Here is a 16904-nt window from a genome sequence, read left to right on the forward strand (position 1 = left end):
TTTTATAGTTTAGAATAGTTTTTTTTCATAAAATTGAAAGAATATCAGAAAAATCATACTTAAATTTTGTTCGCATTGTTTAAAATAATCAAAATTCTTCTTATTTTTATCAAAAATGATACTATTTTATTTGAAATCAGTTAATTTTACCATCTTGAGACAAGTCTTCTAATCAGAATTCAGATATAATGAGAATTAAAATACATAAACTTTTATTTTTGTGGAATAAGAATGTAGTTATTGATTTATTTTGATACAAATTATTAACCGTCATATGATTTCAGTACTTTTTGTACATCAAGATTGGCTGTTCTTCATAAAATATGCTTACTTTTAGGAAAAAGATATAAAATTATTATACGCGTTTCCTAAAATCCAAATATTGTTTCATTTTACTGAAAATTATTGACCGCCATTGGATTTTGTACTTTTTATAGTTGCGAATAGTTTTTTTTCATAAAATTAAAATAATATCAGAAAAATCCTACTAAAATTTTGTTCGCATTGTTTAAAATAATCAAAATCATTCTTCTTTTTATCAAAAATGATACTATTTTATTTGAAATCAGTTATTTTTACCATCTAGAGACAAGTCTTCTAATCAGAATTGAGATATAGTGAGTATTAAAATACTTAAACTTTTATTTTTGTGGAATAAGAATGCAGTTATTGATTTATTTTGATGCAAATTATTAACCGTCATATGATTTCAGTACTTTCTGTACATCATGATTGGCTGTTCTTCATAGAATAATCTAACTTTCAGGAAAAAGATATAACATTTTTTTATAGTGTTGCCTAAAATGCAAATATGTCTTCATTTTACTGAAAATTATTGACCGCCATTGGATTTTTGTACTTTTTATATTTAAGAATAGTTTTTTTTTTCATAAATTAAAAGAATAATCAGAAAAATCCGACTAAAATTATGGTCGCATTGTTTAAAATAATCAAAATTATTCTTCTTTTTATCAAAAATGATACTATTTTATTTGAAATCAGTTATTTTTACCATCTTGAGACAAGTCTTCAAATCAGAATTCAGATATAATGAGAATTAAAATACTTAAACTTTTATTTTTATTTTGATGCATATTATTAACTATCATATGATTTCAGTACTTTTTGTACATAATGATTGGCTGTTCTTCATCAAATAATTTTACTTTAAGGAAAAAGATATTAAATTTTTGTACGCATTGCCTAAAATGCAAATATTTCTTCATTTTACTGAAAATTATTGACTGCCATTGGAATTTTGTACTTTTTATAGTTTAGAATAGTTTTTTTTCATAAAATTGAAAGAATATCAGAAAAATCATACTTAAATTTTGTTCGCATTGTTTAAAATAATCAAAATTCTTCTTATTTTTATCAAAAATGATACTATTTTATTTGAAATCAGTTAATTTTACCATCTTGAGACAAGTCTTCTAATCAGAATTCAGATATAATGAGAATTAAAATACATAAACTTTTATTTTTGTGGAATAAGAATGTAGTTATTGATTTATTTTGATGCAAATTATTAACCGTCATATGATTTCAGTACTTTTTGTACATCAAGATTGGCTGTTCTTCATAAAATATGCTTACTTTTAGGAAAAAGATATAAAATTATTATACGCGTTTCCTAAAATCCAAATATTGTTTCATTTTACTGAAAATTATTGACCGCCATTGGATTTTGTACTTTTTATAGTTGCGAATAGTTTTTTTTCATAAAATTAAAATAATATCAGAAAAATCCTACTAAAATTTTGTTCGCATTGTTTAAAATAATCAAAATCATTCTTCTTTTTATCAAAAATGATACTATTTTATTTGAAATCAGTTATTTTTACCATCTTGAGACAAGTCTTCTAATCAGAATTGAGATATAATGAAAATTAAAATACTTAAACTTTTGTTTTTGTGGAATAAGAATGTAGTTATTGAATTATTTTGATACAAATAATAACGTCACATGATTTCAGTACTTTTTGTACATCATGATTGGCTGTTCTTCATAAAACATGCTTACTTTAAGGAAAAAGATATTAAATTTTTTTACGCGTTCCCTAAAATGCAAATATTTTTTCATTTTACTGAAAATTATTGACCGCCATTGGAATTTTGTACTTTTTATAGCTTAGAATAGTTTTTTTTCATAAAATTAAAATAATGTCGAAGAAATCATACTAAAATTTTGTTTGCATTGTTTAAAATAATCAAAATTATTCTTCTTTTTATTAAAGATGATACTATTTTATTTGAAATCAGTTATTTTACCATCTTGAGACAAGTCTGCTAATTAGAATTGAGATGTAATGATGTACTTTTTATTGTTTAGGAGTAGTTATCTTTTTTATTAAAAAAAAGACTATCAGAAAAATATAATGTAATGTTGATTGCATTGTTTAAAATTATTTCTATTTCTTGTTAAAAAATACAGCAGTTATCTTTGTAATTTGTTATTTTAAATGCTTCGATTGTGACGAGAATATAGAAAGTCCGTGATTAAAATAAGTTTTTTTTTAAGAATTTTATGATGATCAGGATACAAAAATTTAAAATATTGAAAAAAAATATACTACATTTTTCAATAACTGATTCTTTCATTTTGTTTTTCCCGAGAATGTTTGGAAAATAATAAAATAAAAACCGCGATGTAGACACCGTTTTAGAACTCGCCGGTTTTGAAAATATATAACCTAAATGAAACGAAAAAAAAAGACCATTCTTTAATGATGATATTTTAATTTAGGTTTTATCTTTACATTTCTTTTCATTTCAATTCATAAAACTTTGCTAAATAATTAATAAACAAAATGTATAATTGAACGTTCGATTTTCAAGAGTCGCCATTTTAATTAGATTAAACGAACCTAAGATTCCGTAATTTGTATTAGTTTATCATGTGACGTATTAAAGTTCAATCCGTCATCAAGGTCGATCGGTACTATCCGTCCGATCAGTCCGATCAGTCAATTACTTTTACTATAAGTCTGACGGATTGCTGACGTGAGTTTGACGCGAACTTGACTGATCGGTGACTGATCGATGACCGCTGACTGATCGCTGAAATAGTAACGCCTAAGGTTGCAAGTACTGTAGATGTGGATGGGGGAGTAGCTACTGTTGATTTGATGGTACAGTTACGGTTACATAATTCCGTGTCACAACAAAATGGATAGATTCCCTGGGGAGTAATGTGTGCAATTGTTGAACATTGCTGAAAAATCATTTGTTTTATGTTAAGTGTGATATAAATTTTCCCATATAGCCCGAATAGTATCAATATAGTTTTTCTGGATGAAATCAGAGTACTGCATACTTAATAAAGTGACGTCTTGATTTTATTGTATGCGTAAAGAATGTTGAGTATTCAAAATATTTGTGTTCTTCTACAGTGATCATGAATAAGTGCGCCAAAAAGCGCTGCTTTATTGATTACACGTGGCAAGTATAACATAATCAAGGAACAAGATATACTAACACCTAGGGATCTATTTATGCTGAAATGTATTTATTTTGAATGATAGCTATTTCGGTTGAGTTTAACAATGTAACATTTAAGTTGAACTATGACTTTGAGATTTTTAAATGAAATAGGAACATGCCATCCTTATTTTGGGTGTTATATTGTGTCACTAATTTTTTGATACATAGCTATCATATCAGTTCCCTGTCACAATATTCCTTGAAATCTTTCTACTGTGGACACATTTACTGCGTAGATGTTAAGTTTACAGGTTTTCTGAATTATGGATATAAGCCTACAGAAAACTTGTCATTTGTTGAACATTTAATTTAGGGGTTCATCTGTACCCACGGAATCCGGGCAAATGGCATTTAACGAACAATAATGAATTCACAGTAGATGCAACATACCGATTTCTGCGAACAACCATGCATCCAACGAGGTTCACCAAGGAGATTTCGTGTTTGTTTTATAGAGCATGCCTGTAATATGAAATATGCACATTTAGATTGATAATTTTAGGCTAAAGGTAAGGAGTTTGATTATATGAACAATGTTCACTAGCTTTAAAATAAACACCAGTACATTTATTTTATGTCATCGTGTGCTTTTTTTTTAGTGGAGTTTTCCCTAACTTTTGCAGATTCATGTTGTATTCGTCTTTTTTCTAAATTTTTAAACAAAAGGAAATCTTACAGGTGTTTAGTTTTGTAGCTGACTGTTTAGCCGGGGGAAAAGAAAGGGGTTCTTTGGGTTCATATTTGTACATTTACAACGAAAAGAACCTTGATAGTTTAACCAACAAAATATAACATAATATTTTCCTGTTTAAATATATTAACCTAGCTACTGGAAATCTAGTCATAAGACCTCATTTAATATAAAAGAGTTATCTCCCTTAAATGGCTTATTTGAAAATTATAAAAGCACTAATATTTGGTATTTGTTCAAATATTTTCGACAATGCAATGAATAACCAAGTTTTCTTTATCAAAATAAACAGTATAACCCATACATTCGCTCGTGTATGTAACAATGTATTAGATTTTAGCGAGAGAAATTTATGTATTACTGAAAAATTATTACACCAGGGTTTTCGATATCACAAACTGGTCAAAACATTTACTAAATTTTATCACCGGTATAAGGAAATAATTCGTAAATATAACTCAACATGCAGACATCTTATACGTTCAGGTATTTCACATCCAAAATTTTATGGAAATATTCTTTATAAAGCACAAAAATGTCAGTATTCTCCTCAGAAACTAACAAAACCTTTAAATAGACTTATTAAAAGGGGATATAGTTACGATACTGTTGTCAGGTCATTAAAGATTGCATATTTTGGCTTTAACATTGATTCACTGATAGGGTCTTTGCATCGGAACTAAACACATTTACTTCTAAAAAAACAGTTGTTGGCATGACACGGGTTATGTTCTTCTCATATATTTTATGATAGTATGATACTAAACCCCTAACGGGAGGGATTGTACCTGATATTCATATGATGAAGACATAATCTTTCAATCAGTTTAATTGAGGTCTGGAGCTGGCATGTCAGTTAACTGCTAGTAGTCTGTTGTTATTTATGTATTATTGTCATTTTATTTATTTTCTTTTGTTACATCTTTTGACATCAGACTCGGACTTCTTTTGAACTGAATTTTAATGTGCGTATTGTTATTCTTTTACTTTTCTACATTGGCTAGAGGTATAGGGGGAGGGTTGAGATCTCATAAACATGTTTAACCCCGCCGCAATTTTGCGCCTGTCCCAAGTCAGGAGCCTCTGGCCTTTGTTAGTCTTGTATGATTTTAAATTTTAGTTTCTTGTGTATAATTCGGAGTTTAGTATGACGTCCATTATCACTGTACTATTATGCATATTTTAGGGGCCAGCTGAAGGACACCTACGGGTGCGGGAATTCTCGCTACATTGAAGACCCATTGGTTGCCTTCGGCTGTTGTTTGCTCTATGGTCGGGTGGTTGTCGCTTTGACATATTCACCATTTCCTTTCTCAATTTTATTGATGATCTGTCTCCAAATTTGCAAATTTTGGACAAAGAACTAGACCGATTAATTACTATTGTAGAATTCAAGATGACGATAAATCCATGAACTACCTTATGAACATTTGCCTTGTTTAGAAACTGCAAATCTAGTCAAAAGTCCTCGTTTAATCTTTTTTGTTTATTTGCTACTATATATATATATTTTCCTTTGTAGGAATCAATAAATAAACAAACTTACCGAATCACTATCACATAATGTTAACTGATTACAAGTGTTCGAACTTTTAGTTAAAGGACAGTCATAGCATAAAGTTGATCCAAACGGCTTGGTAAAATCTAAAACATGTTTTAAAATGTATTAACTGTCTAAATGAAAAACTATGTCATGTGAACTGTGGTGGAGAGTTGTCTCATTGGCAATCAAAACTCGTCTCCTTATTCCATATAGACCTACATGTACCATAAACTATTTTATAGCATTAAATCGAAAAAAAACTCATTATACAAGGTTCGTAATGTTATAAGCTATCACATGGTTCGTCAACATATCTTTTCAAAACTCTGACATATAGCTGTTAACTTCTACGTTATTTGGTGTGTGGTGAAGAATTGTCTAATTGGCAAACTTCTGTAAGTTTTATAGACCTACCATAAATTGTTTTATAGCCTTAGATCGAAAATAAACGATTAACTTCTTTTTTGTTCTTGCTTTACGTTCAGTAGCAACTTTTCATAATTGGTGAAGTCAAGAATTAAATAAAGAACAAAAAAGTAAAATAACAAATATACCGATCTACACGGGAAATTCAGAACGGAAAGTGTCAAAATGTCACAATTAACCTCAAACACATGTGTTGAATGGAAACGAGTCATATTCAGGACTTATAACACAGCCATTTCCTTATGTAGAAAATGGTAAATGAAACCTAGTTTTATATCTAGTCAAACCTCTGACTTGTATGACAGTCGCATATAGGTCTTGAATTGAGTCACTGGAAATATAAGTTGTGTTAGATAGAAACCATAAGTTCCCCTTGAAAGAGATCCCATCCGGATAGCCCTTATAATTGTTACACGGATTCATAGCTTGCACTGACACTGAAGCTTTTCTACACAAGACATCCAACGTGATTTCCTATTCCACTTGGTAGTAGCTACACGTTTCTTCATCACGAGCAGCCAGAAAGACACGTCTTTTGAGCATAGGTGTTAATGATGGAATTATACGTTCTATGAAAAAAATATTTGTTTTTACCAAGTCACCCATTTGGGTTTAAATCATTCATATACTTAACTATAACACGAATAATGAAGAATAATATTAATTAAGTTCTACATAGTCCTCTAAGTATTTACCTACAAAAACATGTTGTACATGGATATGCATTTTTTTTTCATTACTGAATTTCTATACTTGTTTTCTTTATTCGATAATAATTAAATGTTTTAGAAGCCTACTTGCAGAACCACAGTGACCTTCTAAATTACAGATATCTTTGTCACTACAGCATTCATGACATGTGGTGGTATCTATGCTTTTTCTAACACTCCGTTTTCCGACAACAGGTAAACGTGGGCCCGATGAGGTGCAACTCTTAAATGATAAATGGGAAAACATAAATTACTCACAATAATATTTAACAGTAAAAAATACGTTAAATCTGGTTATAAACAATAAAATGTTGTTTTTTATTATTTTTTCTTCAATTATCATGTTTTCATTCTGTAAACAACACTCATGACATTGCAAAATTAAAAATGGTGTCATTCTGTAAAATTTAAGGTTCTAAATGTATTCGAGGTTCAGCTGCCGATTTTATAATGGGGACAATACGGTTTTATATTTAAATGAGTAGAAGGATGTACAGGATGTAGGATAAATAAAGGCAATAGTAGTATAACTTTTGTAAATAGAAATAAATTGATCGAGCGAATACAAATCCTGGTGACAAACCATAACCGAAAGAAACACAACAATTATAACAGGAAAACATAGATAGCAATCTATCGTCAACAAAGTCAATAGAGTTAAAACATTTATAATCTACCAGTCAAAAAAAGAAACGATACAAGGCAAAGTATTTTACTTTTATATTGAAATTGGATTCACTTTACCGAAGTAAATACTAGTCCAATTGGTCTAGTTTTTTCAAAGCGTTATTTTCTAAACATTGATTTACGGAAAAAAGGTTAATATTTTTTTTTATTTTTTAATTTAAAAAATCGACTTTTCATCCAAATATTAAAAAATCAATATTAGAACTTAATGTATTTTTATATAGATTAGACCGTTGGTTTTTCCCGTTTGAATGGTTTTACTCTAGTAGTTTTGGGTCCTTTATAGCTTGTTGTTCGGTGTGAGCCAAGACTCCGTGTTGAAGTCAGTACATTGACCTATAATGGTTTACTTTTATAAATTGTGATTTGGATGGAGAGTTGTCTCATTGGCACTCACACCACATCTTCCTATAACTATTAAAACTTTTAAACAAAACCGTTACGTGGTTTATTTACAATTAGGAATGCCTTTGCAGATATTTGAATAATTCAATCTCATCTGCAAAATTAAATGCCCACTTTTTCATCATTTTCGGCAAAATAAATGTAACCCCTGAAATCAATATAAATCTCTATTTTCTAACTTTTCAATTTTTTCAGATTATTTAATGCATTTGCTTTGTAAATGATTGTTAATTGGATAATTTTACAGTTAGTCCTATTTATAACATTTTATGATAAGTTTGAGTCCAAAGTTGTGGATCTTTTTTTTTGTTGACTAGTATACTTTAAGTGCTACACGTATTCTTTACTATATCATACTTATTTGCATTTTGATTTTACCAGCCGATTGATACTGATGTCTCCCGTGAAACTAGTGACAACGTTTATGGATTTCGAGCTTGACAAAATTTGCTTTTTTATGCTCCGTATTGAAGACCGTACTTTGACCTATATTGGTTTACTTTTTCAAATTGTGTCTTGGATGTAAAGTTGTCTCATTGGCACTCATACCACATCTTCTTATATCTACATGCATTGACCTATTAAATGTGTTCTCCGTGTTGTTGTATTTCCGTCTTAATGAATTACACACAATGTTAAACTTCTTGATAAATCATACTTTTATGAAAAACGGTTAACTATCAAGTGGGTCATCAGTTTATTATGATATGCAATGAAAGGTAAATTGACACCTAAAGGAACACAAAAGAAAACATAAACAAAAGAAAGATAAGGCATTGAAATGATCTAATTAAAAGTATAAACGACGAAAGGCAAAAAAGCGGCCGCCATTAAAAACACCTGAAAAGAACGTTAAAATTTAGGTACTCCGGAAGGGTAAGCATTTCAAAGCCCAAAACAATATGACTCTAATGTTGAGATCATCATATTTTAAACAATTCACATACTTTTTAAACTGTGTTATAATATGCCTCATTTCTAATTGAATGCTTATGATAGATAATAATTTGAATGTTTAATCAAATAAAATCTTTTATCTTTCTATATTGCTTTTTGGAATATTTGGTAACCATTGTCTTCCCTTCGATTACCCATCTGCAAAGGCCTAAAGATTACATAATGTATCGCCGTGCTATTATATTCTCATACAAGTGAGAGGTTTAGCTAGCTATAAAACCAGGTTTAATCTACTATTGTCGACATAAGAAATTTCCTGTACGAAGTCAGGAATATGACACCTGCAATCTATCTTATAAACATACATTCAATCTTACATTGTTAAACGGTTACTTACATTGAGTGGTTTGCATCCAACATTGTATAAATGCCAAGTTTTTTGTCCGTTACTGGTTTCATATTTCTCTATGTAACACACCTGAAACGTTGATACAATGGAAATGAAAAACTATAGAACATTGTAATTAATTTTCTTAATCTTTATCGTCATAAATCAACATACATACCCATAAACGTTAGCAAAACTGATAGATTAGTAAGAAATGGCAATACTATTTTCATTTTAATACTTAAATCCTGTTAAATCGACTTAAAAACCAAATTAGGTACTAATTTTAACGACGCATTCCGCACCATAAATATGTATCACGTTGGCGTATTTTAATATTTTAAATATCACAGTGTTATCTTTCGGGAATAAATAATTATATTATTCCACTGTATGTACATTGTGATAGGTAAAACACTCATTTAAGACTTCTTCACATAGAACAAAACTTAATAATTATAACTTAAAAAGTGATATTATAGTTTTTGTTGTGTTCAAAACAAAATGGAATACATATTGATATTTATTGCTTATATAATACGAAAACGGGTAAGCTAAAATATTTAAATTACAATTTTAAGTTTAGGAATTTGAAAAAAGTAAAAGCAGTTGACCAAAACATATTTCCTTGGCTGAGGGACATTTGTTCGCAATCTAAGGTAGTATTATTCTCCTACGATGCCCTCATGAAATATCATTTTTCTTGGGTGAATATATCTTCCTCAGGCACGGTTTTTATGTGCATTAAATATTACAATTCTACTTGTGTTATAACGACCTAAACACCTGTAGTGCTTACAGATAATTGAATACTAGTATTGTTTATTGTTGATGAAAATTACTTCGTCTACTGACAAGTTGCCATAAATTGCAATCTATATTTTACTAATTAATTTGCAAAGTTTAGCAACCTGTATTACATGTATCATTACAAAAATTAAAAATAAAAAAATGCGTAAAAAATGAATATAATGTGTTTTCGGTCATGAAGCTTTGAGCATTCTTGTTCAAGGTAACTCCAAAAAAACGCTTTAGACGCATGCAATTAATCAAGTGTTTTCAAATTTAACATGATTTAATAAAAAAAATCAACAATTATAACATAATACCTCGTTTGTACTACACTCAGTAACAGTTGTACAATCGTATGGCTGTGGTATACGTCTACAGTCAAGACAAATTATTGCAACTGAAAAAAAAGAAAGTCTTTAGACTGTCATTATTTATCTAAGAACATAATACATTATCATCGGACCCAACAAATTATATTGAAATAAATCTCGAAATTATGATCATAGCTAAATTGCAACAATTTCATTCGATCATTCGTAATGAACCTATCTTACATATTTATTGTCCATAATCATTTTTATGAATTTTAATCAGTTTGCATTTAATTTGGCATTATTTTATTGTGAGGGCATAAGAAAACTCACAGAACTCATGCTATTCACAATTTCGGTGATTTGTTAGTCACTTATTTTAACACGAATTTGGTCTAACCTAAGGCAACTGTGAAAAAACATAAAACTTAATAAGAAATTGGATCTTATGTCCTATTTCTACATTTTATTTACCTGTAACATAAAATAAAGCACTTAATATTTGTTTCTCTCATTTAAACTAAGTTCTATTCTATAAAACTATGTTACTTATTAAAAGTAATCGAAATGTAATCGAAAAGCAATCAATGATTACACGATATTTTTTTTCTGTAATCGATTACATTATGATTACAGATTACTGTCGATTACTTGGAAAGTTGCAATTAGTTATAATCGATTACGATTACACATTGCAATTAACCCACTCCCTTGTCAGATCATATGTTTTTTGTACGTCGTATAAATTCGTATATGTACTATGAGTTATTTTAAAATAGAAACTGTGACGTTATAATGCATGCTTGAGGAGGCTCGCGGGTAAAAAAAATTCAGCAAAAAATTAAAATTATTTTTTCATTACAAATTTTATTTATTACACTATTAGTTATTACTTTTTGATACGTTACAAAAATCAACCAAAAAATCGGGTCGGTTTGGCCCCAGAAGACTTCTAAAATGCTTATAGCATTGGAAAGGGTCCAAAGTATCTACCTTTGGTGCACAAATGCCATTTTTTTTTTGGCATTAACAGTGAAATATCTTTGTTCAGTCAACGCTGACCTTTATTCAAAATAAAATTTAAGCGCTTTCTATAATTCAGTTCTTTTTTTATTTCGATATTACCTCTATGTCTTTAATTGGTTCAACAGAAAAAAGGACATTAACAAAATAAAGGCAACAGTAGTATTACTGTTCGAAATTCATAAATCGATAGAGAAAAGGCATAACCGGGTTACAAACTAAAACTGAGGGAAACGCACAAAACACAAGAGAACCACGACACAACAGAAACACAACAGTAAAATGTAACACTCACAGAAACGAACTACATTTGTAGAATTAAATGTTAGGTTGAACCTGGTTTTGTGACATGCCATAACTCCCGTTTTTATGACAATGTTAATTATAACATCAAAAGGACAACACTACATGACAGAAGTATAATACAAATTAGAATGTGAGAAATTACAGGACATAGAAAGAAACGAACAACAGCCAACAAAAGGTACCAGGTTAAAAATCTAATACGCCAGACGTGCGTTACGTCTACACAAGGAAAACCATTGAACTTCAGATGAAAAAAAAACTTTGAATACCAAAACAAGGACAAAGTTGAATAGCACTGAGGACCAAAAGTTCCAAAAAGTTGTGACCAATACGGCCAGAGTTATCCGCTTAGGACAAGAACATTCTTATTATATAGAATAATTCATACTTTTACAAACAGTTAATTTTATAAAATGACTATATAATATATACACATGATTTAACTGAAGTGGTGACTGAACAAAAATGAATCCTTCTTTCGGAGGCAGATTGTGAGTTTAAATGAACGGTGACCCCCTTTTTTATTTCATTTTTCTATTAAGTATATGATAAAGATAAAAAAAATACACCGAAATCTAATATTAAAAAAAAATTATACCCGCGAGCCCCCTTAATAGCACGAAATTCCATAATATGAGGATGTAATTTAGATATAGAACAAAAAAGTCATATTTAATTCAAGGAAGAAAAGCTTAGTTCGTTGACAGAATAGACTAACATCAGTAACTACAATACAATAATACTCACTGGATGATCTCACGACAAAGCTGATAATTATCAACAAACATATACCTATAGAGGTATAAAAATTATAATTACAGTAAATACAACCACGATTTAAGGATGTTTGCTTGTCATGGTTTGGATTTTTTGTCAAATTTTCGGAATCCTCTGGTTTTATCCATTTGAATGCCTTAAAAAAATTTGCCCATGAACCCCATTTTTTTTTTATAATTCTTTTACATGTATAATGGTAAGCTGTCTGTTAAAGTCTTATAAAATTTTAATTACTTTTTAATAGTTTTTGAAGACCTAAACTTGTCAATGATAAAGCTATGAAAAGTCAAGAGAGAACATTTTCCCGCCAAAATTTCAATGGCTAATATCTCAAAAACAAGCACGGTGACCTATATCTTTTTTTTGCTCTTTTGATTCCTTTATTAATCCCCTATCAATATATGCTAGTGTTTTGAAAAGTTAATTACTTTGAAACTGAGAAGCCAGCTCCCTTAAGGATGTTTGCTTGTCATGCTTTAGATTTTTTGTCAGATTTTCGGAATCCTCTGGTTTTAACCATTTAAATGCATAACAAAAATTGCCCATGAACCCCCATTTTTTTTATAAATCTTTTACATGTATAATTATAAGTAATTTGTAAAAGTCTTATAAAATCTTATTATTTTTTAATTGTATTTGAGAACATTAACTGGTGAATGATAAAGCTATGAAAAATCAAGAGAAAACATTTTCCCGCCAAAGTTTCAAAGGCTAATACATGTATCTCGAAAACAAGCACATTGACCCCTAGTTTTTTTTTACTTTTTTGATTCCTCAATCTATTCCTTATCACCATATACTAGTTTTATGAAAAGTTACTTATTTTGAAACTAAGCAGCGAACATCCTGTAGGACAAAGCAACAATTCTCTACGGTAACAAAAAGAAGATTTTAACAAAATATCAAACAGATATGCATATCAATTGTTTATTTTTTGTTAAACGATATTCCAAAGTTTGGCGTGATTGTATTGGTTATCTAACAAAGTGGGGAATGCTTTTGATAAAGGTACCATACTAAAGTTAGTTAAATGTTGATTACCAATGACGAAGGTTATTATATAACAAGGAACATGTAAAATCCAAACAAGAACCGATGATTTACATGACTGTATATTTTTGTTTACGAAATAAACTGTAAATCTAAAGTCTTATCATAATTAATCATTTAAATTATTCAAACTAAAAATCATCCGAATCTGACATTATCAAGATGCTTTATTTCTTGATTGATAACATATTTGTTACGTTCAGAGAAAGTGTTTTTCAACAGGCTGTCGGAATTGCAGTGTGATTACAACTGATACAATTAAGTCGGCCTCATATTTTGAGTTACACCTGGAAATTTACAATGAAGGTCGATTGAAAACAAAACTTTTCGACAAAAAACATGATTTCAGCTTTCCAATTGTGAACTTTCCTTAGAAAGGATGTCACCGGGGATAGTTTTAACATTTAAAGGTTAAAGGTTTACAATCAGCATACATTTTAAAGTACTTTTGTAAGATGTTTTTTTTTCATTCCTTTCCAGAATATCAATCTAGAGGTGATGTCATTCACATAAGACAATTTGTAATATCCCCTATAAATATAGGGTTCGTTTTGCTCGGTCCTTAGTTTCCTATTTCATACTTCGAAGACCATGTTTTCGTCGTGTGTCATATTTTTGTTGTTATGGTACATAGTATAGTGGCGATTTTTTTCGAGAAGTATGTGGAGATGTGTGACAAAAAAGTTTTAATATTGCATTTAAGAATCGTTTGTCGAAAAATACAGAAAACTGAGTAAAAATAGTGTACAAATACTGTAAATTAAACAATGTACAATATTCTTTATATGAACATTACAAATAAACAGCAAAACATAATGGATGTTCAATCAGAAAAGGGGAAATCCTTAAAACATAATTAAAGACCCAAAATTATCCACAATACATAAGAAAAGTGCTGTACAAATCCAATAATATGACAGTTGTTATCAATTCATTTCATGTGTTTGGGATATGATTTTGACACATTATTACGAAGTTCGAACTTTCTGTTTTGAAAGCTTCTTGGAATTTGGTATGTTTGTTATGTTTCTTTCTTTAGAACAAAACAGTTTTAAGGACAGCATTTTTACCAAATAATTCTTTTTAATACAATTGAGATTTGAAATGGAGAAAAATGTCAAAAAACAACCCGACCAAAGAACAGATTTTAGCCGAAGTTAACCGATAGAACTTCAACGCAACGATAAAATCCTATACCAGGAGGTAGGACAGAGCTGGTCTTTAAATAAAAATGTGTATCAATTCAGTTGAATGAACGTCATACAAAGGCCAGAGGCTCCGGACTTTGGCCAGGCGCAAAAATGCGGCGGGGTTAAACATATTAAGTGAAACCGCAGCACCTGCATACGGGGTATGTATCTCTCAATTGATACGATATTCCCGTGCTTGCATTTCCTATCATGAATTTCTTGATAGAGAGTTGCTGCTAACAAGGAAGCTATTAAACCAAGAGACCCTAATGGTGAAGTTGAAATCATTTCTTCGTAAATTTTACGGACGCCATCACGAGTTGGTTGACCGTTATTGAATATATAGAAAAGAAGATGTGGTATGATTGCCAATGAGACAACTATCCACAAAAGACCAAAATAACACAGACATTAACAACTATAGGTCATTGTACGACCTTCACCGAGCAAAGCCCATACTGCATAGTCAGCTGATATCGGATATGTTCCTTACGTCGTAACTGCAATCCCCTTCCCTTTCATGAATGTGACCTACCAATCTAAACTATTTACCGGATTTGTTATCACATAAGCAACACGACGGGTGCCATATGTGGAACAGGATCTGCTTACCCTTCCGGAGCACCTGAGATCACCCCTAGTTTTTTGGTGGGGTTCGTGTTGTTTATTCTGTAATTTTCTATGTTGTGTCATGTGTTCTGTTGTTTGTTTGTCTATTTCATTTTAAGCCATGGCGTTGTCAGTTTGTTTTAGATTTATGAGTTTGACTGTCCCTTTGGTATCTTTCGTTCCTCTTTTAAACATTCTAAATATAAACAACATGTTTTCTGATTGTGTTTAGAAATAATGGAAAAAGTATTATACCGCTGTACAAATCGATTGAGAGAAAACACATCCGTGTTACAAACTAAAACAAAGGTGAACACACTAACTACAAGAGGAAAACGACGAATGATCAGAAACACTGAAGTGCATCAACAAACCGAAACGACAATGCAACACATTTTTTCATTTATACAAACAATTGTGATTTACTTATTACATTGAAGATAGTTGCACATGTAAAAACAAGAGCTCTTTATAAAACGTTCAGACTTACGTGTCATTCTGTCTATCAGTTTATGAATTATGATAGCATTGGTCATAAGAAAAGTCAGGATAACTTAGATAAGACCAAAATCTATTATGATAACCATTAAAATAAAACTACTGCATATCGTTCTGTTAATTGGAACATATCAAACGAGAAAAAGAGCCGTCTGAAATAAGTCTTATTTAAAATAAGTTTACTTTAATTTCTAAATTATTATCTGGATGAAGAGTTGTCTCGTTGACATTCACAACACCTCTTCCTATCTACTACTAATAAATAATGTAGTAAATGGATTGTTTTTTGACAAATGACAAATGTACCGAAACATAGACAGTATAGTATAGTAAAAGTGTGCACTTCCTACTACAATCAACTTACTTGGCACAAAGCTTTCTCTAATATTACTCTTTGATTTTCAGATAGGTAGGCATTTGAAAAAATGTCTTACTTTCGGTAAAATTTAAAATGGCGGAAAGTATACTTAAATCAGCCCAATATGGAAGGCTGGTATGTAAAAATATGTTATAATAATGATTCTACCATTATATTCGGCATAAACAATTGTTATGTGCTACTTTTTTTATATATTTGAATTTCATTTTTGATGGATTAAAAGTCTTTGGAAGCCCTACTTCCGGTAAAATCCAATATGGTAGACATTGTACTAATTAGCTTATTTATTTTGGAGGATAATTGAAATGGGCTTGAATGTATTGCTACTATTATCATATTGTACGGTAACCTTTCTTTTGTGCTTCTCATTGGTTTAGATTATTGTATACGAATGGATAGCAACTGACATATTCCTGACTTGGTACAGGCATTTTCAAATTAGGAAATCGTGGATTGAACCTAGTTTTATAGCGCTTAACCTCTCACTTTTATGACAGTTGCATCAAATTCCGTTATTTTTACAACAATGCGTTAACAAAACGGACATAATCGGTAAAATAGTCAGAATACGGTTATATTTATGAATTTACTGTTTACAATTCTTTTAATTACTAAGGCGTTTCTACCTCAGGCATATTCCACCTTAGCTGTATTTGGCAAAAATTTTAGGAAGTTTGGTTCTCAGTGCTCTTCAACTTCGTACTTTATTTGTCCGTTTTAACATTTTTGGATTCGAGCG

General features: G+C 30.1%; 2 protein-coding genes across 4 annotated transcripts in view; both read right to left on the reverse strand.

Moving 5' to 3' along the window:
- The window catches only part of LOC143052400 (uncharacterized), a 106590-nt gene that overhangs the window by 66536 nt on the left and 23150 nt on the right, over positions 1 to 16904 (reverse strand). The gene's annotated exons all lie outside the window — the stretch shown is intronic.
- On the reverse strand, positions 3489 to 15798 carry LOC143051990 (uncharacterized). Its single transcript, XM_076224960.1, has 8 exons — positions 15779 to 15798; positions 12410 to 12454; positions 10340 to 10419; positions 9240 to 9320; positions 6941 to 7076; positions 5721 to 5818; positions 3874 to 3945; positions 3489 to 3497 (listed from the first exon to the last, which is right to left on the reverse strand). The coding sequence occupies exons 1-8, from the start codon at positions 15783 to 15785 to the stop codon at positions 3489 to 3491; spliced, it is 528 nt and encodes a 175-aa protein (XP_076081075.1). The 5' UTR covers positions 15786 to 15798.

Source organism: Mytilus galloprovincialis, chromosome 11 (assembly GCF_965363235.1).
Source record: "Mytilus galloprovincialis chromosome 11, xbMytGall1.hap1.1, whole genome shotgun sequence".
NCBI lineage: Eukaryota > Metazoa > Mollusca > Bivalvia > Mytilida > Mytilidae > Mytilus > Mytilus galloprovincialis.